The 26,565-nt window shown below is 56.1% G+C and overlaps 3 protein-coding genes across 3 annotated transcripts; all 3 read left to right on the forward strand.

The window, feature by feature from the left end:
- Nucleotides 1–1,427: 1,427 nt before the first annotated feature.
- Nucleotides 1,428–4,816, forward strand: KRT36 (keratin 36; the record flags this gene model as incomplete). Its single annotated transcript, XM_079798215.1, has 7 exons — nucleotides 1,428–1,880; nucleotides 2,541–2,623; nucleotides 2,824–2,980; nucleotides 3,532–3,693; nucleotides 3,795–3,920; nucleotides 4,090–4,310; nucleotides 4,686–4,816. 7 exons carry the CDS (start codon nucleotides 1,428–1,430, stop codon nucleotides 4,783–4,785), a joined length of 1,302 nt encoding a protein of 433 aa, XP_079654341.1. The 3' UTR covers nucleotides 4,786–4,816.
- A 5,280-nt stretch (nucleotides 4,817–10,096) lies between these two features.
- Nucleotides 10,097–14,098, forward strand: KRT35 (keratin 35; the record flags this gene model as incomplete). The annotated part of the gene is made up of 7 exons (XM_079798212.1): nucleotides 10,097–10,546; nucleotides 11,351–11,433; nucleotides 11,627–11,783; nucleotides 12,125–12,286; nucleotides 12,566–12,691; nucleotides 13,455–13,675; nucleotides 13,951–14,098. 7 exons carry the CDS (start codon nucleotides 10,097–10,099, stop codon nucleotides 14,096–14,098), a joined length of 1,347 nt encoding a protein of 448 aa, XP_079654338.1.
- A 3,831-nt stretch (nucleotides 14,099–17,929) lies between these two features.
- Nucleotides 17,930–25,275, forward strand: KRT32 (keratin 32; the record flags this gene model as incomplete). The annotated part of the gene is made up of 8 exons (XM_079798634.1): nucleotides 17,930–17,950; nucleotides 18,969–19,466; nucleotides 20,129–20,211; nucleotides 20,384–20,540; nucleotides 21,799–21,960; nucleotides 22,042–22,167; nucleotides 22,937–23,157; nucleotides 25,128–25,275. 8 exons carry the CDS (start codon nucleotides 17,930–17,932, stop codon nucleotides 25,273–25,275), a joined length of 1,416 nt encoding a protein of 471 aa, XP_079654760.1.
- Nucleotides 25,276–26,565: the final 1,290 nt, after the last annotated feature.

The raw sequence follows: 26,565 nt of genomic DNA on the forward strand, positions 1-26,565 counted from the left end.
TGGAAGGAGCCCCCCAGTGCAAACTGGGGCACCTCGACAGGATGCCCACTGCACTGGGCGAGGTGCTGTGCACCACAGCCAACCCTCCTGAGTAATTCCAGAGAGAAGCTTGTAAAGCGTTTTAAGAGGCTGGTAAATTACAGCCCCAGAAGCACATAAACGCTCCCATAAATGCCAGCCTTGCACAGCAGGCCTGCGTGGGAAAGCCCGCGTGGTGAGGCAGGGGCCGCGTTTACCGTCGCTCCCTCATCCTCAGCCTCTCCCCGCTCGCTTACCTACCCGGCGGCACTTTGCTCCTCATTCCTTCCCTGTCCAGAGAGTTGGCATCGGCCATCTCTGGACCCAGTTCAGGGACTGGGGGGTCAGCGCCGGCCACCTTGGGGTCTTGAGTCTCCCCTCCTCGGTGTAGAGACCTGGAGGCCACAAAGGGAACTACCCTCCAAAGCAGCCCTGTTTGCAAGCTCACTCCCATGATCCTTTGCTGGCCACAGCCATCAAGGACCATCAAAGACAGTTCTCTTAGCTTAACCAACATCTCTACGGCGCCCGATGGTTTTCAAAACACGTTCCCTTCTGACTTTTGATTGAGGCTGGTGATCGCTCCTGCCACGATGAAGGCACTGAGGAGGCCAGAGAGGGGGTGACGTGCGCAGCAGATGATCAGCAGAGCCAGGATTTGAACCTGGGCCTCCCGTTCCTAAATTCCAGGTGGTGGCACTTGACCTTGGTTGTGTGGGCGACAAGGGCGTGGGAGTTGGGGTCTGAGAGCCCTGGTGTCAGATCCAGGCTCTTTCCTCACAGCCTGTTTACCTTGAGCGGGTTTTTATTTATTTATTTTCTAACCATTCTGAGCCTCAGTTTCCACATTGGCAAAATGGAGACAATTTCGGCTACTTCCCAGGACTGTGGTGAGGTGGTGAGGCACATAATAGACGCTCCATGAATTTTAGTTTTCTTTGCTCCTTTTCCACCATCCCGGTGGCCCAGGCCCAGGTCAGGGGCGAGGAGGCGTGGGGTCGTGGGTGATGGTGACAGATGGACAGACTGGGCTCCTCAGGGGAAGGCATGCAGACAGGGCAGCGACCAAATGCCACCCGCGAGGCCACTCCCGGTTTATGGGATCTGGTGCAAAGTCTTTGAAGAGGCAATAAAATTCATATTCTGCTCCGAAGTGACAACAGCTGAGAGTCCTGACTTAGCCAACCGAATTGAATTGAACAATTTTTTTTTTTTTTTACAAGGCAGGGAATTCTGGATGGGTAGCAAAAAGTCACGTTCTAATGCGATTAGCTTTCCGGAATAGGACTAGGCTTTCCCAAGAGTAACACGCCAACACCCCACAAAGAGGGTATATAACCGCCCCAGAGAGGCCGGGAGAACCCAGAACCCCGGCTCCCTGCACTGCTGCACCTGCCTCTGCTAGCATCATGGCCACCTGCTCCCCGATCTTCTCTTCTGGGTCCGTCAAGGTCCTCTGTGGCCCAGCGGGCGGGCTCTCTCGGGTGTCCCCCGTCCGCTCCATGGGCTCGTGCAGGGTCTCCAGCTTCGCCGGTGCTGCGGGCTCGGCCTCCTCCGGCCGGCTGGGCCTCTCGGGCCTGGGGAGCTGCTTGCCGGGCTCCTGCCTGTCCTCCGGGTGCTACCCCTCTGGCTTTGCTGGCAGCGGGGTCTGGCTCTGCGAGGGCGCCTTCAATGGCAGCGAGAAGGAGACCATGCAGTTCCTGAACGACCGCCTGGCCAGCTACCTGGAGAAGGTGCGGCAGCTGGAGCGGGAGAACGCGGAGCTGGAGGCCAAGATCCGGGAGTGGTGCGAGTGTCAGATCCCGTACATCTGCCCCGACTACCAGTCCTACTTCAAGATCATCGAGGAGCTCCAGCAGAAGGTAACCGGGGCCTGGCCCCTCTACAGCCCCGCAGCCCCGTCCCTGGAGGGGGTCTGTCTCATACCAAGGGGCCACGGGTGGAACTGTAGCTCTTAGGGAATTCTCCCATCAAGGCAAGCTTTTCTCCTCGGAGTCTTGGTTTCCTGGAGGGCCCAGATCTCTCTGTTGCTTATAATCTGTGGCCAGCCATTCCTCCCCGCCCCTCACTGTCTCAGCGATAGGAAGGGCAACACCATGCACCAAGCCCCTACTGGGCGCAGGCATATTCCTCTCTGTGGCTTACTGGTTCCTCATCTGGGAGAGATGGGCTTTTCTGGGCCCATTGAACAGATGAGGAAGTTGAAGTTGAACGGGTGGAGTGCCCGGTCAGCACCTTGCCCAAGATCACACAGTCTGCCAGTGCTGGGTGCAGAGCCTGACTCCATCTCACCCTGGCTCTCTCCACGCCCCCTGGTGTTTCCCATTGTGCCTCTCTGGGGGCTGCTGATGCCAGGACTGATGGCCACTGACATCCCTCCTAGGACTGACGCTCCCTTCAGACCTGGGCTCAGGGCTCAGGGCTCAGGGCTCAGGGCTGGAGATGCTGAAGGCATCTCTGTGAGCCAACCTACCCACCCTGCTTGGCCTTCTCCAGCTCACGGGGTGCCCCTTGTTCCCCAGATCCTGCTGACCAAGGCCGAGAACACCAGGCTGCTCCTGCAGATTGACAATGCCAAGCTGGCTGCTGACGACTTCCGCACCAAGTGAGTGGGCCTGGCCCGGGAGGATTCTGTGCTGCTCCCCTGCCCTGGGGAGCCGGGGAGGTGGGGGTGAGGCCAGATGAGACTGTACGAGGAAAACGCAGCATTGGCTCCGGATCCCTTCTGGGTCAGGGGAAAGGGCCCCTGTGCTGCCGACCCCAACTCAGCCACTGCAGCCAGACAGCAGGGCTCTGTGTGTGCAGGTACGAGACGGAGCTGGGCCTGCGGCAGCTGGTGGAGTCGGACATGAACGGCCTGCGCAGGATCCTGGACGAGCTGACCCTGTGCAAGGCCGACCTGGAGGCCCAGGTGGAGTCCCTGAAGGAGGAGCTGCTCTGCCTCAAGAAGAACCACGAGGAGGTGAGGCTGGTGCCATGAGACCTCCCATGTTTCCCACCCAGTAGGGAGTCTTGGGCATAACAATTGTGGCAACCACCACAGGACCTCCAGCTGCCATTTGTTCATGGCTTACTGTGTGCCAGGAACTTTGCATTTCATTTCATCCTCACCGTAATCCCAGGAGGGATATGCTATTATAAGCTCCATTCTACAGATGAGAACACTGAGGCACAAAGAGGTTAAGTCACTTGCCTAAGGTCACCCAGATCCCACACTCCTGCCCATAACACTAAAGCTCCATTTGGACTGCAATGCCTGCTAACAGGCCTATTTGACTGGTACTTGCACCAGTCAAATAGGCCTGTTAGCATCTCACCTTACTCTCCCAAGCCCTCTGAGGAGGTAGCTCCAAGTCCAGGAGGAGACGGGGGCTCAGAGAGGTTCAGTATCCTGTTTCATGTCACACAGCTGGCCACCGAGGGAGGAAGGTTGGAATGCAGCTCAGTTGAATCCCACCCCCTGCATCCAGCATCCTTTTCATCACCTTATGGCATCTTGCCGGCTCTCTGCAGGAAGTCAACGCACTCCGCAGCCAACTCGGGGACCGACTGAATGTGGAGGTGGACGCTGCGCCCCCAGTGGATCTCAACAAGATCCTGGATGACATGAGATGCCAGTATGAGGCCCTGGTGGAGAATAACCGCAGAGACGTGGAGGCCTGGTTCAACACGCAGGTGGGGCTGGGGGCAGCCCAGGATCTCCAGCTCCTGGGTGGGGGTTACCCTTGACAGTAGCTTCCCTTGGTCTGACCGCACTGGGCCCTCTCGTTTCCCAGACCGAGGAGCTGAACCAGCAGGTGGTGTCCAGCTCGGAGCAGCTTCAGTGCTGCCAGACGGAGATCATCGAGCTGAGACGCACGGTCAACGCCCTGGAGATCGAGCTGCAGGCCCAGCACAGCATGGTGAGCGGCCCTGACTGAGTGGCTGTCGGCCCCTTGTGGCTCCCTGACCCGCCAGCCTCGGCTCTTAGACAGCCATGGGGCGTGATCACAGTGACATGCAGAGTCCCAGGGCTGTGGGTGTCTGGGTGGGATCCCCTCCGGTTGGCAGCTCTCCTCTTTGCCGCTGCAGCGGAACTCCCTGGAATGCACGCTGGAGGAGACCGAGGCCCGCTACAGCTCGCAGCTGGCCCAGATGCAGTGCCTGATCGGCAACGTGGAGGCCCAGCTGGCTGAGATCCGCTGCGACCTGGAGCGGCAGAACCAGGAGTACCAGGTGCTGCTGGACGTCAAGGCCCGGCTGGAGTCGGAGATCGCCACCTACCGCCGCCTGCTGGAGGGAGAGGACTGCAAGTGAGTGGCCAGGGTCCTGGGGAGTCAGGCCTGCGGGGGGGCAGGGGGGGCAGGGAGGGTGCACCTAGACCCACCCCAGGGCCTGGCTGGCAGCATCAGCCCTGGGAGTGGCTAGTGCACAGATGAAGGGGGACTGAGCCGAAGCCTCTCGAGAGAGATTCCTCCCGGCCCCCCACTTGGGTCATTCACGGGGGGACAAGCCGTCCAAGCACTGTTTTGGCTGGGAGTTCCTAGTCTTCATCCCTGCAGCCCCCGGCACTGTCTGAGGCCGTTCATTGTTGTCACCCACGTGTTTCACTTGATCCCCTAAATCTGATTAACATGATGTCGGTGCAAAGTCCCGATGCCTGACCTGATACGATTTCATCTCCCCAGGCTGCCTGCCCACCCTTGTGCCACGGAATGCAAGCCTGCTGGTAGAGCTCCCTACGTCTCGGGCATGTCCTGCGCCCCGGCTCCCCAGGGCAGCACCTAAATTCGCACCATCGCCGAGGAGATCCGAGACGGGAGAGTCATTTCCTCCAGGAGCACAAGCAGGCCTGCCCGCTGTGCCCAGCCACCCAGCCCAGAGGGCAGGGCCCTGGCCCACAGGAGGGAGGCCACCCCTGTGGCTCCCGGCTCTCAACAACCCCCCTTCCCTAGAGGGGCTCCCCGCTCAGCAGGTTTTTCTACTGAAATACTTCTTATATTGTGCTTCTCCATTTCACTGCTTTCATGCATGCAAAACTAGGTTTCCCTGGAAATGTACCCAATAAAGTGTGTTCTCTTGGCATAGCAAACGCGGCTCTGTCTACTCTCACGTGGTTAGTTCTGGGGGTGTTTGGTCAGGGGTTGCACTGAAGGTGTGGGTTCTGGTGTCAGCTCTGTCTTCGCTGGTGCTGGGTGATAGGAAGTGACGGGGTGATTAAAAATATTGAGTAACGGGGATACCTCAGGCCCTGGTCCAAGAGCCCAGACACTGACCCAATCAGGATGGGCGCTGGCCACAACCCACAGGCTTGTGGGCCCTGCCTGTGGGTACCCACCTGGGGAGACCACAGAGGAGGCAAAGGCTCCCCGGCCAGTCCTCCTCAGCAGTCCTGCCTGGATCTGGGGGGTTATCTGGGGGTTACCTCTCCCTTCCCTTTAGCTTCTCCCTGGCCTGGCGCCCTTTCCTCTGCTCACCCACCCTCAGACCTGGCTCGGGGACAGTTTAGGAGAGGGGGTTCCAGGACCAACCAGAGAGAGGCACATTCCAGGCTGCCAGGCTGGGCCAACCGCCCCAGGGAGGGGAGTTGGAGTGACTTGGGGTATGAAGGTGGGAGGTGAATTCACGTCCACAACACTGGCTACAGAGCCAAAGTGAAAGGTGATGGGGACAGGGACGTGTGTGTGTGTGGGGGGGGGGGCGGCCGAGGGGGGGGGAGAATGGGGGGATGGAAACTTCACAATGGGACAGCGTTCAAAGTGCCCTGGATTCTGCTGGCTGAGCCGTGCCATCTGAGCAGGGAGCCTAACCATGCCAGGACCTGCTCCCCTCTGACTGAGGAGCCTGGCCTGGGAGAAGTCTGAGGCCCTCACGCCTGCTTTGTCTCCGGCCTCGTTCTTCAGTGAAGAACACGGGCCCAGAGAGAGCAGTGACTTGTCCCAGGCCACACGGTGGTGAGAGGGACAGGCCATGGCTTAGCTATTGAGACTGTAGCTCCGGTGCTCTTCCCGGCACGCAGGTCAGGTTCTCACCCCTCTCTCCATGTCTGTCTCTTTCTCTTCTTTTCCGCCTCTGAGCTCTTACTGGAGCCCAAGACCTCCATGGGAAAGGCATGGCCATGACGGATGTCACCAGGAATTTGCTGCTCAAGCAGAGGTGCAGCGAACACCCCTCGGATCTTAGGGAAGAGGCACATGGGGAGGTTGGAGCATCTGCACTGAGCCTGGCTCTGTGTTTGGCAGTGGGCGCCCAGTCATGTCCTGTGACCTCTCTAGTGTTGGCTGGTTCATCTGTGAAATGGGGCTGCAGGAGGCTCAGTGTGTGCAGCCCCCAGGAAGTGGTAGCAATGAGCGTTAGTGTTAAATGAAGGGCCCCTGAGCTGAGTATGGAGAGTGGGAACCCCCTGCCCGCCGAGGTGGGCACGGGGTCTTTGCTTGGTTACACGGCAGGATGCTGGTGGAGCCCTCACTGTTGGTCAGCAGCACCCTCAGAGCTGGACAGTGAGTCCGAAGGCCTTGGCCTCAGAGTCGCTGCTTGGCCTTGGCCAGGAGGGTCCTTCCATGTGGTCTCACTCTCCTCCTGCCCTGCGCTCTCTGGGCTTCCCACTCCTGCTCCGGGGCCTGCGGGCTCCCCTTCCTGGCTCATGCCCGAGGCTCAGGAGATGAGCGGTGGGCAGGGGGCACGCAGAGCACGCCACCCCTGTGTGCTGGTACATGGGGAACAGCCAGGATTGGACTGGACCTTCTGTTCCGTCGACAGCTCAAGCTGCCTGGCTACTGTGTCGGAGCAGACAGACAGACCACACAGGCTTGCGACCTGACAATCACACTGTCAACTCCTCCCAGCGTGCACTGCGTTCCCTTTTTATGCAGAGGGAATTCACAGCCTCATGCCATGCACTCAGACAGCCCTGGGTGTCATGGGCGCTTTATTTAGGTAGCCTTGTCTAGCTTTCTATTAAATTGTTTAGAGTCTGTGTTGGTTAAGGAACCCCTTCCTACTCTCACCCTCACATACACCTTCAACTGAGTTCCACTTTAAATCACTAAGCAGTGTGCACACCGGAGCTCAACACTGTGGACTGGACGTGGGCGCGGCAGTGAATTGGCTCACGGTCCTGTCTCCCTTTGGGCAGAATGGCGTTTGGCCCAGAGAACACTTTGTTCTCTGCCAAAGGGGCTGGTGCGTCTGAGCAGGTGCTGCTCACCTACACGGAGATGCCTAATCTTTTATCGCTAAGTCTCGGTTTCCTCATCTGTAAGAGTAAGGATGATAAGACTAAATTTGGAAGTACTGTATCTTTCTCTCTCAGTTCTCTACCCACTTTTCTCTTCTTCTTTCTTCATTCCCTCCTTTTTCTATGCTCCCTTCCTCTCAAAATCCTTTCTTTGCTTCCTTAGTTAGCACAGTTCACCATGGGCAAAGCATTCATTCATTGACTCATTGATTCTTTGATTCATTCATTCATTCATTCATTCATTCATCTATCCATCCATCCATCAATGTATGTTGAGACATCTAGAAGCCCAGCACTGTGCTTGACACTATAGAGGTTTCAAAAGAAGTACCAGGTCATTCCTTGCCCCCAAGAATGTACAGTTTCCCTGAGAAGATAGGGCTGAAACACAAGACAATTTGAGGATATCATCGAATGGAGGGCCAACAGGTCAACCACTAGTCACTGCCATGAGTGTTTGGAGCTGGTAGAGTACCACAGGGCTGGAGCAGGGGGAAGGCTCCTGAATCATCTATTAAATGGGGATATTGGCGATGCCAATCTCATGGGGTTGTTGTGAGGAGTGAATGAGAGAACGCCTGGAGAGAGCTCAGCCCAGAGCCTGGCAGGTGCTCAGTGCTCAGTGAATGATGGCTGGTACCACTAGCTTGTATTACAAGGACTATGTGGGAGAGAGAAACCCCTTCCAGGCAGCACAGGTGTGGAGCCCTGCCTGGGAACCCCTGTGACCCTCAGGGCTGTATAAACAGCATGTGGCTTGCTGGCCTCCACCGCTGTAGCTTCTCTGGGCTCCTGGGTGGCTCCAGGAGGCTGCGGCTTAGCGGGGCTTGGGTGGAGCCCTGTACTCACCTGGGTGGGAAGCACAAACACGCAAGCAGGTGCCGCCAGGTTCTCCGCCCAGGTGTGGCCTTGCACCGGGGCATGGATTTCCAGGGAGGGAGAGGCTGAGGCAGCCAATGGGGGCCTGGGCTGGCGCTGGGTGGGTGCCGGTCACACAAGGCCCCCGGGTGTGGGAAGGGCATGGTGACTCATGGAAGCTCTGTATCTGAGGGCCCCAAACACATGCACCTGGCCCGTGGGATGGTGGCCTGTGTGCTCAGAGACCGTCCGACCTCCCTAGTGACAGCTGTGTGCCATTGAGGTGTGACTTCAACAAGACTCCACAAGCGTGGGGACCAGCAGTCAGCCGCTGCCCTCACTGAGCATGAACCATGAGCAGGCGCTGTTCTAGAAGCTTCACACTTATGTTATCCTCAGAGCAGGCCTAGGAGGCAGATCTATCTTCCTCCTGGCTTACAGAGGAGGAAAAAGAGAGGAAACAGTTGGCACGTGGCAGGGCTGGGATTCGAACCCCCCGAGTTCACAGGGAACCACAATGCTGAGCTGCATCTCCTGGGACACCAGAGGCTGTTGGCCATCCTCTTGTGGAGTCCACCCTATTCTGTCCTTTCCTTTCTCCACAGAGCCCAGCCACAGCGGGCAATCCAGGACTGGATTTCGGAGCTGTGGTGGAGAGGGCCAGGCCAGACTCGGGTTGGCATCTGGGTTCTGCCTGTGACGAGCGGGTGCCACTAGCAATCTTTCATCGCCCCTTGGGTCTTGGTTTCCTCAGCTTTGAGAGGATGATAACAAGCTCGGCTCACGGGGCACCATGAGGATTCGGCGAGACCCCGCACGGGAAAGCACCGAGCGCCCTGCCAGGAAGGCTGCTGGTGCTCAGCCCACGGTCTTTCTCCTGATGGGATCCCGAGAAGAGTAAGCAGGACCCAGACCACAGGGCAGAACAGAAGGCAAGTCCCATCGGCCCACCTGATGAGGCCCCTCCCCAGCAACACCTGCCCTCTTGCTCAGCTCCCAGGCCCTCTTCCAGATCCCACTTGCTTGGCAGACTGGATTTTCTGGGCAAATAACCCACCCTTGTCCAGCTTTCTGGGCATCCATCCAGACCACTCTTATAGCAGAGATCAAATGCCAAAGGCCAGGCGCTTTGAGCCTTCAGAGGAGGCCTGTGAGGCAGGGCCACTCCGCCTGGCCCCGCAACCAGACGGGTAGGCTTCTCCATTTTTCAACCAGGGCCTGGACGACACCTTCCTTGCATGGGGCAGGCGCCCAGTTAGCTGACCTGTAGTCATCTTGGCTGGAGCTGAGGCTGTACAACCAGAATGGACTTCTGGGCAAGGGAGGGAGTGGGGATGTGTTCATCAAGGCTCTGCTGTGTCCAGGGTGACCAACTGAACCCTTTTGCTCAGGATGGAGGAGTTCCCAGGGATCGGAGACTTTCAGCACTAAAACCAGAACAATCCTGGGGAAACAGCCATAGTTGGTTACCGTAGTCCTATTTCCTGAGCTGTTCTAGAGCCTTCTGTGTCTGCTTGGGCTTGAGGCCAGGACTTCTTGCAACAACCAGACTTGCCTTTCCAACGCCCAGGAGCCACCCCAGAGGCCTCCCCGACTCCCTTGGCCCATAAAAGAAGACAATGCTGGAGAAAGTCAAGGCCGTGGCTGGACTCCCACACCTCTTACCCAGGAGGCTGAGGTCTGGGCTCTGATGACAGGCCCCTTTGAAGAACTGAGGGAGACTGGGTCTTGCCAGCAGCACGGGGCGGTGGAGATGAGTCTCAACGTAGCCACCAGTCCAACGGGGCTCCTTTTTTACGAGGCCGAGCAATGTTCACAGGAAGCTAAAGAGCAGGGTAATGAGGGGTTCTGATAGAAAGTGGTATTAACTTTACGAGGAGAAGACACTTGGTAAAGGCCAACGCCCACGGGGGCCGAGATATAAACCCGGGGCGAGGAGCTGCGTCTCTGCATCGGGGGCGTCCAGCCTTGAAGCTCTGTCCCTTGCGTCCCGGTGCGGAGGCCATGGCTTCCAAATGCCTCAAGCCCAGCTTCTCTTCGGGGTCCCTCAAGGGCTCGCCCCGTGTGTCCGCCGTGTACTCCAGCAGCTCCTGCAAGCTCCCGAGCCTCTCCCGCGGGGCCCGGAGTTTCTCCACCTGCTCAGTCGGGCTAGGCAGGAGCAGCTGCAGGGCCGCCAGCTGCCTCCCTGCGCTCTGCCTCCCGTCCGGAGGCTTTGCCACCAGCTACAGCGTGGGCGGGGGCTGGTTTGGGGAGGGCATCCTCACGGGCAGCGAGAAGGAGACCATGCAGTTCCTGAACGACCGCCTGGCCAGCTACCTGGAGAAGGTGCGGCAGCTGGAGCAGGAGAACGCCAGCCTGGAGAGCCGCATCCGCGAGTGGTGCGAGCAGCAGGTGCCCTACCTGTGCCCCGACTACCAGGCCCACTTCCGGACCATCGAGGAGCTGCAGAAGAAGGTGAGGGGTTTAGAGTGGCACCGGCAGCTCGGAGGCTGATGCCACCAGCACTGGACTGGAAGCCAGAACATCTGTGGTGGCGGCCCAGCGCCCCTGGGGCACTTCAGAGGTCACAGAGCATATCCACACTGTGGCCTCACTTGCTCCTCCCAGTAATCTTACGAGGGAGGTATCACCAGCCCATTTAACAGATGAGAACACTGAGGCTCAGGCTGGTTAAGTGACCTATTCTAAGTGGTCCCACTGGCAGTTAGTGGAGCCAGAGCTTGAACATGACTCTGTGAACTAATTGGTTGTATGACCTTTGATATCATAGCCCAACTCCCCTCCTCCTCCTCCTCCTCCTCCTTCTCCCTTAATGTAAGGGGATTGAATTTGATGTGTTGGTGCAGGGCAGGTTTCCTATAACTGATTCAGGAAAGGAAAAGCCTGTCAGAAGTTTCCTTCTTGCCTAGCCCACATCCCCTGAACATCAGCTGGCTTCTGAGAAGGATCCCTGTAGCCTGGGCAACAGAAAGAGAAGAGGAAGCCACCATGCCCATCTTTCCTGCAGCATCTCCACGCCTCCCCTCTATTCCAGGCGACAGGTCACAGATGACTGCATCAGAAGGGGCCCTAGCGGTTTCCTGCCTTGATCCGTGCAGCATGCCCATAAGCCTTCATGGAGCCTCAGCTGCCAGGAGTCCAGGGATGGGTGCTGCCCTTTCTCCAACGGCAGGCAACGCATGCCAGCTTTGGGGTGCTCTGGCCAGCAGAATGTCCTTTCTTTTACTGAAGTAACTCTTCCCCCCACTCCACCCCCAGGCCCTGTGCACCAAGGCAGAGAACGCCCGGTTGGTGGTGCAGATCGACAATGCCAAGCTGGCCGCAGATGATTTCAGGACCAAGTGAGTGTCCTGCTTGCCCCTTGGTTGGGGCGGGTAATACTGGACATTGGGGATGCCCAAACTCAAGGTTTTGGTGGCACCAAGTCACCGAGGCATTAAGGTGGACACACAGCACCAGGCCAGTCTGGGGTGAAATGTGACTTAGATTTAAAACAGAAATGCAGCTTCAGGTGCCCTGTTACGTGCCTGCCAGGTATGAGATGGAGGTGTCCATGAGGCAGCTGGTGGAGTCGGACATGAACGGGCTGCGCAGGATCCTGGATGATCTGACCCTGTGCAAGGCTGACCTGGAGGCCCAGGTGGAGTCCCTGAAGGAAGAGCTGCTCTGTCTCAAGAAGAACCACGAGGAGGTAAGTATGGGGAGGTGAGCATGGGGGAGCAGGGGAGCCTGGGGAGCAGTTGAGCATGGGGAGCAGTGAGCAAGGGGAGTAGGTGAACATGGGGAGTAGGTGAGCAAGAGCAGGAGGTGAGCATGGGGAAATAGGTGAGCATGGGGAGCAGGTGAGCATGGGTAGTAGTTGAGCATAGAGGAGTAGGTGAACATGGGGAGTAGGTGAACATGGGGAGTAGTTGAGCATAGGGGAGTAGGTGAACATGGGGAGTAGGTGAGCATGGGGAGCAGGTGCAGTGGTGGGGAGGGCGATGGGGCAGCCAGTGGTAAAGTTAGTGCTGACCTTGGTCTATGCCACAGGAAGTAAACTCACTGCGCTGCCAGCTTGGTGACCGGCTCAACGTTGAGGTGGATGCTGCCCCACCTGTGGACCTGAATCGCGTTCTGGATGAGATGAGGTGCCAGTATGAGACCCTGGTGGAGAATAACCGCCGGGATGCTGAAGACTGGTTCAACACCCAGGTACATCCTGGAAGCAGTCTGCCACAGAGACACACCGTGGGTCACACAGGAGTGACCTGGGGGCTCCCCATCAAGAACCCTGAGTTTGAGTCCCAGCTCTGCTTTGACTTCCACATGCACCTTGGGCAGGTGGCTGTGGTCTGAGCAACCACGTCCTCTAAAATGAATAGCTTGGGCTGGGTGAACTGGAAGGTCCTTCTCAGCTCACGATTCTCAGTGGCCTCTGTGGACCTCAGGAGCTGTGTCCCCAGTGATCCTGACCAGGTATGTATGTTTCAGACCGAGGAGCTGAACCAGCAGGTGGTGTCCAGCTCGGAGCAGCTGCAGACCTGCCAGGCGGAGATCATCGAGCTGAGACGCACGGTCAACGCCCTGGAGATCGAGCTGCAGGCCCAGCAGAGCATGGTGAGTCCTGAGGCTGCTGGGGACCAAGCCTAGCTGCCCATGAGCCCCCCGATTTCCATGCTCTGACCACACAGGCTCGTGGTCAAGTTCTTAAGCATCAGAGATTTTCTGTGCAGAGAAGAGGGAACGAGAGCCCAGCCCCCATTCACAAATGCCCCAGTGGTAGAAGAGGAGGCTGTGGCAACCGACATGTCCAGGCAGCAGCTCCTCTATTTGTGGAAGCAGATTCTTTCTGAGCAATTATCTGTTACTCAGAGATATCATTATTTTTATTTGTTTGTTTTTCTTGTTAATCCTCACGTGAGGATATTTTCCCATTGATTTTTAGGGAGAGTGGAAGAGAGAGAGAAAGACAGAGAGAAACATTGCCATGTGAGAGAAACACATCAATTGGTTGCCTCCTGCATGAGCCCTGACCAGGGCTCGGGCCAGGGAGGAGCCTGCAACCGAGGTCCATGCCCTTGACCGGAATCAAACCCAGGACCCTTTGGTCCACAGGCTGTCGCTCTATCCACTGAGCCAAACCGACGAGGGCCAGAGATATCATTTTTAGGTCATTTTAGACCAAGATGGCTAGAGGGGCTAATTGGCTCATCTCAAGGGAAATGTCTGGTTGTGGTTCATCCTGGCTCCAAGTGATTCTCTGAGCTTCTGTTCTTGGATTCCGAGGCCTCCGTGAGACCCAGATGGATTAGGTGCATCTTCCTTGCTCCTCCTCTGATCTCTAACCTTCCTCCTCCCTACACAACCCTTGTCCTCACAGAGAGATGCTTTGGAATCCACCCTGGGGGAGACCGAGGCCCGCTACAGCTCGCAGCTGGCCCAGATGCAGTGCCTGATCGGCAACGTGGAGGCCCAGCTGGGCGAGATCAGGGGTGACCTGGAGCGGCAGAACCAGGAGTACCAGGTGCTGCTGGATGTCCGGGCCCGGCTGGAGGGCGAGATCAACACGTACCGGGGCCTGCTGGAGAGCGAGGACTGCAAGTGAGTACCACTGCGCTCTCATCTTCTGAACGCAGTCCACACAGTTCTGGGGAGACAGCTTGGTGCCTGGGAAGAGCCCAGCCAGGAGCCCGGGTTTCCTTCTGGTCTTGTTACAAATTCATCACATGACTTGGGCAAACCTCTTTTCTCCCCTGGCCTCTGTTCCCCTTTTGATAAAAACAATGGGGCAGGTCTAGGTGATTTTTAGGTTACTCTGAGTTATGGAAAACAGCAACTGGAAAATCATACTAACCTGGTCTTTTTCTTTCTCCTAGGCTGCCCTGTAACCCGTGTGCCCCGGAACCCTCGCCCTCCAAGTCATGCCTCCCCTGTCTTCCCATGGCCTCCTGTGGTCCTGGAGCAGCCCGCACGACCTGCAGCCCCCGCCCCATTTGTGTGCCCTGCCCAGGAGGCCGGTTCTGAGAGTGCCTAGGTCCAGAAAGCCAAGGCCACTGTCTCCAGGACTTGGCCTCTAGTTAACCCTAACCCTAAAGCCCCAATCCCTTCTCATGCAGAGCCCAGGGCCTGGTCCTGAGAGGCCTCACCACAAATACATGCCATAAAGTTTCTCAGAGCCTGTCACTAAGGCTGGCCGCTCCCGAAGGCCGCAACTCCTCGTCATTTCAATGGGTGCCAGGGTCTCTGTTCTCAGGCTGCCTCTTGGGTCAGCATTTCCTTCTGGGTGCTGTTCCAGTGGGTTCTGAAATGCAACAGAGGGATTCAGAACAATAAAGTGCATTTGCTCTGGCTCTCGATGCCTAAGTAGCACCAGTCTGGATTGTTGGTTTGTGTCTCTGCTGTGTGAAGAGGGGTGACTCTTGGGCAGATGAATGGGGGATGCTTGACCATGATGCTGGGGATGACAGGGTCCCTGTACTCCTTTTTGGGGTGAGTAGAGGTCTACAGTGGGGCTTATTGTTCAGCTTTCCTGATGAAGACCTTTCTCCAAGAGTCCAGTGTGGTGGCAGATGTTACCAGACCCTACTATTCAGTACACACAGTCACCCTGGGAGCCCAGAGGAGGAGAATAAATCTGGGCCAGTGCAATGGGAAGCATCTCAGGCCACTTCATTTAGCTCATGTCTGTGGTCCTCCTAAGAGCAGCCGTATGGAGTCCCACACCAGGATGCTTCTAGGAGCATGCTTCAATCAACCCACTCTTTCACTGCAGCCTTTTCACACAGCGCCCCCCACCCCCCGTTCAGCAACCCCCCCTGAAAACCCACCCTCCATCCAAAGCACAAGATCCAAGAGTGAGACAGCCACCGTGACTTCCACCCACAATTCAGAGATTCTAGCCCTTTAAGAGGCTCATCACGATCTTGTGTGCCCTTGACGTCTGATAAGGCCAACCACGGGTACCAAAGCATTTCAGCAGGAAAGTGGGAGCTTCCAGCATCTTGATCCAAAGGCTCTCACTTGGGCCCAGAATGTCCTCCCCCAACAGACCAGGCAGGCTCCAAGTTCCATCAATGCTAATGGGAAGTGGAGAAGGATGAAGGCAAAGCTTTCTGAGATGGAAAGGAAGGTGGGTGGGCCCCAAGAGCACATGCTGAGGAGCTTCAGTGATGGTAAGAGAGTTATAGCAACACTCAAGATGGAAAACAGATTGGGGAAGATGCTTACTAAGGTAACGCTGAGGACCCCCCCCCCGCCCCCCCCCGCTCCACACACACACACCTCTTAAGGGTGCCGAGCGTAGTTCACCCTGATTCGATTTTAGAATCATCCCCTTTCCAATCCCCTGGAAAGGCGGGTCTGGGGCTTCGGTTCTCCCAGCCCCCTCACGCCTGGCATTCTGCACCCCCTCAGCTCTGGGCTTCTTGGAACCCCTCGGCTGGTTTAGCTGAGGCTCAGCCACCCAAAGAGGATGATGGTCTCAGGATTTCAGTTCATTCAACAAACCCTTGCTGAGCACCTTCCTGGGCCAGGCGGTGTGTTAGGTGCCAGGGACAGGACTGACTCTCATCGGAGGGAGGCCTTGGGATGGGACAGGAAGGAGCCCACTCTCTGTCTCTTTTCCTTCCTAATTCAGCAGTAGGAGGAGGCCAGCGACAGGGGGCCATGGCGTTAGAATTGCAGGAAGCTAATTCTAGCATGTCAGCAGGGCTGAATCATCTGGAATGGCTGAGGGCATTTCCCCAAACCTGAAAAGGAAGCATAAATGATTGCTTGCTGCCAGACAGCTGAGGGCATTTCAATATACATGTTACTGCCTCCTGCTGGCCAAACACCTGAATAGCCATAGGCATTTCCCCTAATCCAACAATGCCTCTATATACTAAACCTTGGCCTTTGATGTGTATATCTACCTTGCCCTAGGACAACTTGTGTTAATAAAGAGCAAGGGAGGACTTGGTTCCTTTAGCTAAGTCTCCTCTGGCTCCCCAAAATGCCTTCCAAAATTATGTTTTGTCTCTGGACTCTTTATTAATTTACCGCAGCCCTTCTCCAGATTCCTGAACCCTTCTAGATGCTGGATAAGACCCCTGGCAAGAATGGTGAATGTGGGCTCCAAACACAAGCCAGACTAACCTGAGTTCAAATCTCAGCCCCACCTACTGCCTGTGGGAGCTTTCGCAGGTGTAGGGCAGGTGTAGGTCTCAGTTTCATCATCAGTAAAAGAGAACATGACATTGACTGTGCCGGAAGGTCCCTAATGCTATGCCGAGCATTTGAAAACTGGCCAGTAATTATTGTGGACTCTATCCTAGCTGGATGCCTGGGTTGCTCTGAATGTGGGCACCCACCTTTTTCCTGCCCATGGTTTCATTTCTGAGGTTTCCTTCCAAGCAGCAATGCCCAGGGCAAACCAGGAGAGCCAAAGTGGGTAAGTAGGGAGATGACTTATTAGCTAATTCTGACTCGGAGCAAAGTCAGCGGGAGAATCCACAGCCAGCAAGCAGTACACCACCCTCCCTTGAGCACACAGCTCGGGTTAACTGTTTCACACAAGCCACACTCTTACTTCATTCTTTGTGGTACAAGCCTCTTCCAAACCTACCCTAACTCCCTCCAAGATGGAGCACACCAGATCCTGTGCAGCCCAGTGCAGAAAGCATTACTATCTACTTTATTAGCTTGTGATTTTCAATTGTAAAGTTGTTTCCACTTGGCCAGAGGTCCTCGGCCTTGGCCAAGGCTGATGCCTTTAAAACACGCGGATGCCAGGTCTGAAATCCTGAAATCCTGACTTCGTGGGTCTGGAACAGGCCTGGTGTTGGGGTTTATAAAAGCTCTGCACGTGATTCCAGTGAGCAGCCGGGCTGAGAGCCCTGCTGGCAAGGCCCCTGGGAGTTCAGGGGGCTCAGAGTGCCTCTGATGTCGACCTTAGTACTGTCTGATCCCCATGGTGTACTTTTTAAAAAAAGATTTTTATTGACTTCAGAGAGGAACGGGGAGAGGGAGAGAGAGATGAGAACATCAATGATGAGAGAGAATCATTGTTCGGCTGCCTCCTGCACACCCCACACTGGGAATCGAGTGCCCCGACTGGGAATCGAACTGTGACCTTCTGGTCCATAGGTTGACGCTCAACCACTGAGCCACGTGGCTGGGCTAACCTAACCTTTTCAATTTGCATGAGGAAACAGAGGCCCAGAGAGGTAAAGTGACTTTCCCAAGGTCACACAGCAAATTAGAAGGTAATAATCTCTATCTTGGCTTTTCTTAAGCAACGAATTCTGGGAATAGAACTAGGTGGGGTTTTCTCTTCCCTGCCTCTTCACCAATACTTCTAGAAATATGTTAAAAATGAGACAAGTGCTTATCCTACCTAATAATAGACAAATATGCAAATTGACCGTACCTTCGCTATGCCCGCGATTGGCCAGGAGGCGCGGGGGGGGGGCGGGACTCGGGGTGGCCGGGGTGGCCGATTGGGCCGGCGCGATGCTGAGCTCGTGTCGCCAGCGGCGGCTTGAGCTCATCGTCTGCGCCATGGCTGTGCTGCGGCACAGAAGGGGCCTCTGGGGCAGCGAACTCACGTCCCACCGCGGACCATCAAAAGCGGGGGAGCTGGGTGCCTGTCCGCTCAGGCACCAGGCCTTTCAGAAGCCTCCGCTGTGCCGGAGGCTTCTGAAAGGCCTGGTGCACCAGCAGACAGGCACCCAGATCCCCCATGATCGAAAGCGAAAGTGTGTAGGGGACCCTACACGTGCATGATTCAATCATGCACTGGGCCTCTAGTACTCCAATATTATGTTGAGAAGATGAAGAAACAAGACGTGGCTATATAACACACACACATTAAACATGACGTGTTTGAGCTGGCGGGTATTGCAGGCAACGACCGAAACCACGGGTCTCCCCTGTTGCTTTCGAAAGGAATGTCCAAGGCTCCTAGGATTGGAGATGCCTGCTCCCCATCTCCTGGTGTAGCTCATCGCAGGGCTGCCAAGTGTCACTTCTCAAGGGAGCTGATGCCCACCGCCTCCGTCTCTGAGGCCCTGACGGGAGCCCTCCCTGTCCACCACTGCAGAAAGTGAAAGCTGAGCCGGTGCCAGCCTGGCCACCTCCGTCTCCGCAAACAAGAATCGAACTGGACAACTCTGTGCGTGGGGCAGTGAGCAATGAAAGGGTGGATCCAGAGACGGTCAGGATAGAGCATCCATCCGCCCCACGGAGATGTCCATGACATTGAAGGTTTTCTCCCAGAGTGGCGTTCCCTCATCGTTCTCAACAGTGTCCAGCTGAAAGGCCGTCCCTCGCTCTTAAGGCTTTCTGACTTGAGTTTGTTCTCTTGCCCCAGATATTATTTCTCCCCCCGGGGAGGAAGATGAGCCGTGCTCCGAAGCCTCCGAGGTTCTCTTCCCGACCTCCCTGGATTTCTACCGTGGCCAGTATCGATGCAGCTTCTGTCACCCACACACTTCCTCCTTCAGGGGCCAGGCCTCTTCCCACAGGGAATGCTCTCATTAAAAGGAGCGCCCGCCGGCCCATAGGAGGTGCCGTTCTCAGGGCTGGAGCAGGCGGGGGCGCGGTGGGCCAGGCCATGGGTCTCCTGGCGACTCCACCCTGGTAATGAGGGCCCAGCATGGAGTCGATCCTTTGAAGATGTGTCCGGAAACTCTCCCCTGGTGATCAATGACAGGAGGCCTGCTTTAGCCAAATGACAAGCTTGGCCTCTTTTATGAGGAAAGGAACTGCTTATTGGAAACCAAATTACAAATTAATTAGCAGCTTCCTCTGAGGCCCAGTGTACACATCAACACCGCTCTCTAGGGCGAGCCCCCTCACTCCAAGGGGATAAAAGGCCCCGGAGGGATGGGGTCTGAGGGTGTTGGCGGTCCAGGTGGCTGCAGCTGAGAGAAGGGCCCTCCCCAACACGGCATCCAACTGCCCACCCGTCTCCACCAAGAGCTGCCCCCAGCCCTCTGTCTGCTCCAGCAGCATGAGCTGCCGGCCCGAGCTGTGCCTGGGCTACGTCTGCCAGCCCATGCCTTGCGTGCCTTCCGTCTGCATGCCCACCACCCACCGGCCGGCCAGCTGCCTCTCCAAGACCTACCTATCCAGCTCCTGCCGACCCAGCGGCGGCCGGCCAACCGCTGGCATCTCCAGCACCATGGGGACCTGCAGCTGGTTCTGTGAAGGGACCTTCAACGGCAGCGAGAAGGAGACCATGCAGTTCCTCAATGACCGGCTGGCCAACTACCTGGAGAAGGTGCGGCAGCTGGAGCAGGAGAACGCCAACCTGGAGAGCAAGATCCAAGAGGCCTGCCAGTCTCAAGTGCCCACCATGTGTCCTGACTACCAGTCGTATTTCAGGACCATCGAGGAGCTGCAGCAGAAGGTGAGGGCAAGCGGTAAACAGTCTCACTGGGAAGGCAACCGGAACGGCGGGCATTCTAGATTTGAATCTCGTCACTTACTAAGCTATGTTCAGGGAAAAGAGGCTTCCCTAGGGCATAGGATTATCTCATAATTGGAGCACTCGGCCAGAGCCCTTAACGTGGAAAGGGGCCTGGGATGTAGTCTTCATTGCATGACTTTAGGAGGTCCCTTCCCTTCCCTGGGCTTCAGTTTCCCCATCTGTAGGATGGTCCTTACCTAATGGAGCTGCCAAGAGGATTCCATGAGTTGATGCAGGTCAAGTGCTTAGCACAGCCCCTGGAACGGGGGATGGCGGGGGGGGGGGGTTAGTAAATATTAGTGCTGATGAAGGACCCTTCTAACTGTCACACGAATGACTTCAGACTTAATGAGAGCCTTTCCTTCCGTATTGCTCATTGTATCCAAAATGGGGCATTTGGATTTATGCAGACCCAGGTGCTTAAGAAATAAATCTCATGTCTCTACGGACGAGCAGTTCACTAAGTACCCCCAGAGTTCCAGGGAGGAGGGGCTTCTGTAGGGATGGCTGCTAGGCTGCTGACCCCCGCCCCCCCAGCTACTGTCTTCTCCTCACTTGGGTTTTACCCTGGACTGACCCCCTCTGTGGGCTTTGGCCTCCAGGTTCTGTGCACCAAGGCAGACAACGCCAGGATGGTGGTGCACATCGACAATGCCAAGCTGGCTGCCGACGACTTCAGGACCAAGTGAGTTTGGCCCGGGGATGGGCGCCCTCCCCCCCCCCCCCCCCCCCCCCCGCTGCACACACATGGGGGCAGCTTTCCATTAACTTCATAGAGAGCCGGAAAAGTGCCAGCCGTTCAAGGACTCCCCTGATTTCTGTATCCACCCCTCACTGTTGACCCTGTCCTGGTGCAGGTACGAGACGGAGCTGGGCCTGCGGCAGCTGGTGGAGGCCGACACCAACGGCCTGCGCAGGATCCTGGACGAGCTGACCCTGTGCAAGGCCAACCTGGAGGCCCAGGTGGAGTCCCTGAAGGAGGAGCTGCTCTGCCTCAAGAAGAACCACGAGGAGGTGAGCCCGGAAGTCAGGCAGACGCGGAACGTGGGAAGAACGTGGGGCTTTGGGTCGGACCGACGTGGGTTGGAAGTCCCAGGCCTGCCACGTATTGTTTCTGTGACTTTGCCCAATGTCTTGAACCTTTCTGAGCCTCCTTATCTATACGTGGGAGCAACACGATCAGACAGGGTTGCTTTGAGAATTCAGTGAGGCCTGGGGCTTGAAACACCTGTCCCTTGGTCGGTGCTCAGAAGCGCTAGCCATCTTCTCTGCATTCCCTGGACTTGTGTGACTGCCAGGTGCCTTTCCACTGCATTTGTTTTTCTCCCGAAAGCCAAGTTCCGGGGGGGGGGGGGGGGGTTGGTGCACTGGAACCATGGGGTTGTGTTCTGGAACCCACACCTGCCCGTCTCTGCGAGGCTGGACTGCTGGGTGCCCCCATGTCTTCTCAGGGGGCGTTGAACTGCAGTGGTTTCCTTCCTTCTGTCCCCATCCTCCTCTTCCCTCCTCTCTTCTGTTTGCATCTAATAGACTTAATCCAAGAGCCTCAGGTCAGCCCTTTCTGGCTCTCCCTCCTCTCCTGCAGGTCCCGGTGGGAATCCCCTCTCCCCGGGCGCCTGCGTGCTGAACGCCCACTGAGCTCTGGTGTTTTTCCCTCCTTCCCTGTGTTGACTCTCAACCTCTTCTTGACTTGGCACTGGAAAGAACAAGTGTCTCTGAATCCTGGCTGGGTTCCCTTAGGCTTAAGTGTAAAGTAACAACCCGCCACCATGCCTTTGCCAAGTGCCCTAAGGTACCTGACTCATCCCACCTAATCAGGGAACTGGGACCTGAACGGAGAAGCCACTAATGAGGCGCTATTGCACCCCGGAGCCTCAGAGACAACTTTCTCTCCTTGGCAGCCAAGCCTGCGGGGGCGCCTGCTCTAACTTGGCCTTGAACCAAGTGAAGCCAGGCTTTTGCTGCCCCGCTTCCCAGATGGACACGCGGGGAGGGTGGCCGGGGATGCAGGCGCACGGGCTCCCATCTTAGCTTAAATGCATGAAATGCACCCTGATGCTCATGTGTGAAGGGAGGTGTTTAGCCGGAGTGCTTCCCCATCTGTTTGGAGCCAGAAGACCATCAGGATACTCCAGAGCAGATGGCAGTCCGCCGGGGCCCCTTCAATGTAGAAATCTTTAGCACCTCTTGTTCTGTCTTTTCACATCGCCTGGGGTGGTGAGCCCCGAATCCCACAACTTCACACTTGCCTGGGGCTCTTGCTCCTTTTCAGGAAGTCGGCACCCTCCGATGCCAGCTTGGGGACCGCCTTAACATTGAGGTGGACGCTGCGCCCCCCGTGGACCTGAACAGGATGCTGGAAGAGATGCGGTGTCAGTACGAGACGGTGGTGGAGACCAACCGCAGGGACGTGGAGGAATGGTTCAACACGCAGGTGGGCCTCTCACCGGTGGGCGGCCTCCCCAGTGTCCCCCACGAAGGCACTGCCAGCCTCTCCTGTCCCCCCCCCTTGCAGATGGAGGAGCTTAACCAGCAGGTGGCCACCAGCTCTGAGCAGCTTCAGACCTACCAGTCGGACATCATTGATCTGAGACGAACAGTCAACACCCTGGAGATCGAGCTGCAGGCCCAGCACAGCCTGGTGAGTGCCTCTGGGGGAAGGGGGCACCTCTTCCGCAGCTCTGGCTCCCAGGTGGCACCGAGCGTGGGTGGCACCGAGCATCCCAGAAGGAGGAGGAGGAAGAGGAGGAGGAGGAGGAGGAGGAGGAGGAGGAGGAGGAGGAGGAGGAGGCCCAGATTCAGCTACCAGGGCTGGTGGCCCAGCTGACCTTCCTTGGAGGGAGTTTTCTCCCAGGATCAAGCTCAGAGATAAAACGGGTGTCCCAGATCTGACATGAGTGAGGTGGTCAAAAATGACTCCTCAAGAATGCTGTTCTCTGCTCAGCCTGCCCTTCCAAACCCGTGCTTTCCCACCCCACCCGTGAAGGTTTAAAGAACCAAATGCCCAGGTTCCTCCCCAGAAGAATGAAATCAGAGTTCCTGGAGGTGGGGCCTGGGCCTGGGTGACTCTAACATGCAGCCAGGGTTAAAGACCACTGTTCCCAGTGATGCCTTAGGGAAGGAGCCCGGTGGACCTCAGCCCCAAAGCCTGAAGGCAGACTAAGGTTGGAGAAGGAATAGGGATTTAGGATCACCCGGACATGTGTTCAAACCCTGGTCTCTCACTTACCAGCTGCTTAACCTTGAACAAGTCCCTTGACCCTTCTGGGCTTTAGTTTCCACAGTGACTTAGGTAAAGAGGGGTCATTCTCAACCCCAAAGAGAGACTTGGCTCTTTCTGGCTCTTCCTGAGTCGGGCCATGGAAAATAGATCTGTTCCTCATAATTATTTCCTCTTCTCCTTTGCTCAGAGGGACTCCCTGGAGAACATGCTGACGGAGACGGAGGCCCGCTACAGCTCCCAGCTGTCCCAGATACAGTGCCTGATCACCAACGTGGAGGCCCAGCTGGCCGAGATCCGCTGCGACCTGGAGCGGCAGAACCAGGAGTACCAGGTGCTGCTAGACGTCCGGGCCCGGCTGGAGTGTGAGATCAACACGTACCGGGGCCTGCTGGAGAGCGAGGACTGCAAGTACGTGGGCCCAGCCGAGGCTGTACCGGGAGATGCGTGGGAGGGTTGGGGAAGCCATAGGAAGCAACTGGGTCTTCTCATAAGGGAGAACCCTGGTGTAATTAAGAAGGGATTAGGAAGCTGATAGAATCTGAAGAAAGTCAGGCAGGCGTTCATGCCGCCCTCCCTAAACCTGGCCCAGTGAAGATCCTGCTCCATCCCAAGTCAACAAACTCCTTCCAAGGGCCCAGCGTGTGCCAGACGCCAGGGGAAGACCCAGATGGATGACGATAAGGCATCTGCTCTCAAGTTGTTCCCATCTGTTTAGAGAGCCAGGCAGACAGGCAACCTGAGATCATACTGGGGGGGGGGGGGGGGAGGGATGGTTTCAGCACTGGGAGGGCAGTAAGTAGCTTCATGTGATGATCTGGGGTGGGAGGCAGACAGGAAAGGTCAGTTGGGGACCGTTCATGGAGAGCCATAAAGACCATGCTGGAGAGGGAGGGTTTTATTTTATAGGCAATGGGGAGGCCTTGCTTTTTTTTTTTTTTTTTTTTTAAGGAGGAGATGATAGAATTTGCTTAACTGCGGATCTCCCTCACTAGAGGGTAAATAAATACCTGGACCTCAGAGACAATATAAAATATTTTTACCCCCTCCACCTGGCACATAGTAGATGCTCAGTAAACATTTCTTGACCAAGTCAGTGAGAGCTCACAGCTGCTCCTCAGGAAGAGGCCACAGAGGAAGGGCTGAGTAGAGGGAGGAGAGACCGGGCAGGGACACTGTTCAGGAGGCCCTGGCCATGGTCTAGGTAATAAGCAACAGGGGTGAGGGGAGGGAGTCTGAATCAGGTCAGTGAGGCATCAGCCCCCAGCCGCAGTGCAGGCAGAATCACAGGGCTGGGCGGTGGTCTGTGTGCAGGACACCGCTGCGCTGTGGACCCCTGGGGGCTGATTACTTTCTAGGTAGTTTCTGATTCTACGTTCAGCCTTGCTTCTCTGTCACTTAGAGTCTTGTCCTCCAAGACAAGAGTCGCAAAGTCAAATGTTTTCCTAGGACCAGGCTGCTAGCGGACCTGAGTGACGTGGCTCATGTAGGACTGTGGACCACTGGGGAGCTAGGCCTTGTCCCATGCGGGTGGCACCACCCCTCAGGGCCATTTCTATCACAGGAGAGTGGCAGCATTGCTGGATCGTCTGATTGTTCAAGGGAAACCGGGAGTCTGGATTTCTTTTAAATGTGAAATTCTCTTGAATTTTAAATATTTCAACGAATTAAAAGACAACACAGTGCCGGCATTTCCAGCTGGATGTGGTCCTGGGGCTGCCTGTCTAGTCTCCGGGCTACTCGGTGTCCATCCAACATCCAGTGTGTCGTTTCTGGTTTTGAGCCAACACCTGTCAGTCTCTGAGACCATCCTTTTCCCCTTTGCCGTGTGTTTCTTCTATATTAATTGATTAATTCACTTAATCAATTATTAAGAGTCTGCTCTAGGCTAGGTATGCAGGTGGGCATGCATCCATGGCTGCTCACCTCACTGCCCAGTGGGAGAGAGATCATACTAGAATAATCACACATCGCTCTGGAAGGAGGTACATGGTACCATAGGGGGATTTGACACAGAGAGATCCGGGGGCGGGGGGGGGGGGCGCTTCAAGGAGGAGGTGACAATCGAGTTGAAGGAAGTTGCTCTTTGTCCTGAGTACACATGGGAGCCTCTGAAGATCCTAAGCAGGGGAGGGAGATGATTAGATTTGTGTTGGTGGAAGACTGCTCTGGCCACCAAGTTGACAGTAGTTAGAAGGGGCAAGAGTGGGGCCGGGAGACCAGTTAGGAGGCCACTGGGGTCACATAGATGAAGACGATGAAGGGTGGGACCAGGGAAGTGAGGAGAGAAGGTGAGCAGTGGGTGATCTGGGAGGCATTGGGGGCAGAACCTGCTGCCCACGCCGGCTCCTTTAACCCCTTCATGTGCCTTTCTTCCGCAGGTTGCCCTCTAACCCATGCTCCACTCCCTCGTGTCCCCCCTGTGCGCCCTCCCCCAGTGTGCCCCGCACTGTCTGTGTGCCCCACACTGTCTGTGTACCCCACACTGTCTGTGTGCCTTGTGTGCCCTGCCCCCCGGGCCGCTACTGAAGCCCCTCGGTGCTGGTGGATGGATCCTGGAGGGACCGGAGCTGGGAAGCCGGTGCCTCTGCAGGTCGAGCCTGACCTGGGCTCAGTGGCCACCAAGAGAGCGGGGCCAGCAAGGAAGACTGAGCAGTGCCAGGTGGGCCGTCTGTCTGCAAGGCGCTCTGATACTGCAGGGGGCGCCCTGGCCCCTACCGCTTAGTAACAGCCTCTCCATAGGCGAATCTGCTGATGTTTCTAGTTCTCTGCTGCCTCAAGAGCCTGTGTCCTTAGTCAACTGGCAAATAAAGCCGCACTCGGTGGCCCTGCAAACATCTTTCTCTATTGGTCATTTACGACGCTGTGTCCAGCAGCCGGTACTGCTGCGCAGTGGGCATTAAGAGGAATGCGGCCACATTCTGTATTTGTTGTATGCCCCTCTGCTTCCGCAGAGGCTTCCAAAAAGGCCCACATGCCAGAAACCAGTTAAAACCAGGCTACTGGTTCAGAGCCAAGTAATAAAAACATGAAAAGAGGAGGGAGATAATTATGCCGGAAACTTAGGCCCAACAACTGTAAATGAGAATATTCCTGTGATGGTCCCACCCCAAACCTCATGGCAGCTGGTACAATGGGGTCATTCATTCATAATATCCTTACTGATTGCTTGGGAGGTGAAGGTTCTACCTCATGGGCTGGTGAACCCAGGCGGTAGCCCCCCAGACACCTTGTTAACGCCCCATTAAATCCTTGCAACAATCTATGAAAAAGGCACCGTTATTTTCTCCACTTTACAAATGAGGAAACTGAGGCCCAGAGAGGTTAAGAATCTTGCTCAGGACCACACAGTTAGTAAGTGGTGGGCCCAGGACTCAAACACAGTCCTTCAGGCTCCAGAGATGCTCAACCAATTCATATTCTCAAGTGGTCCTCACTATTTGCAAACGACAGCTGGGGGCCAGGGAATACCAAAAATGCAAATGATCCCCATCATCCAGGCACTTCTAATTAGAGAAGGAGCTAGAACCAGTATGTGTAAGGCCTCACTCATGCCTCAATAAGGGCCTAGTAATAAAATAATAATAACCATTTCTGCCACTTACTGAGCACTTGTGATGCACCTTATATTGTATTGCGCACATTACATAAATTAACTTATGCAGTTTTCATGACCACCCGTCTTAGAGATGGGAAACTGAGGTGCAGAGAATGGTTTAGTCAGTTGCCCAAAGCTACATGCAAGGACAAAGATTTGGACCCTGGTCTAGCTGCTTCCACTGTAGCATTATTCTAACCACTCTGCCTCACTGCCAAATT

The sequence above is a fragment of the Cnephaeus nilssonii genome (assembly GCF_951640355.1).
Source record: "Cnephaeus nilssonii genome assembly, chromosome: 19".
Lineage (NCBI taxonomy): Eukaryota > Metazoa > Chordata > Mammalia > Chiroptera > Vespertilionidae > Cnephaeus > Cnephaeus nilssonii.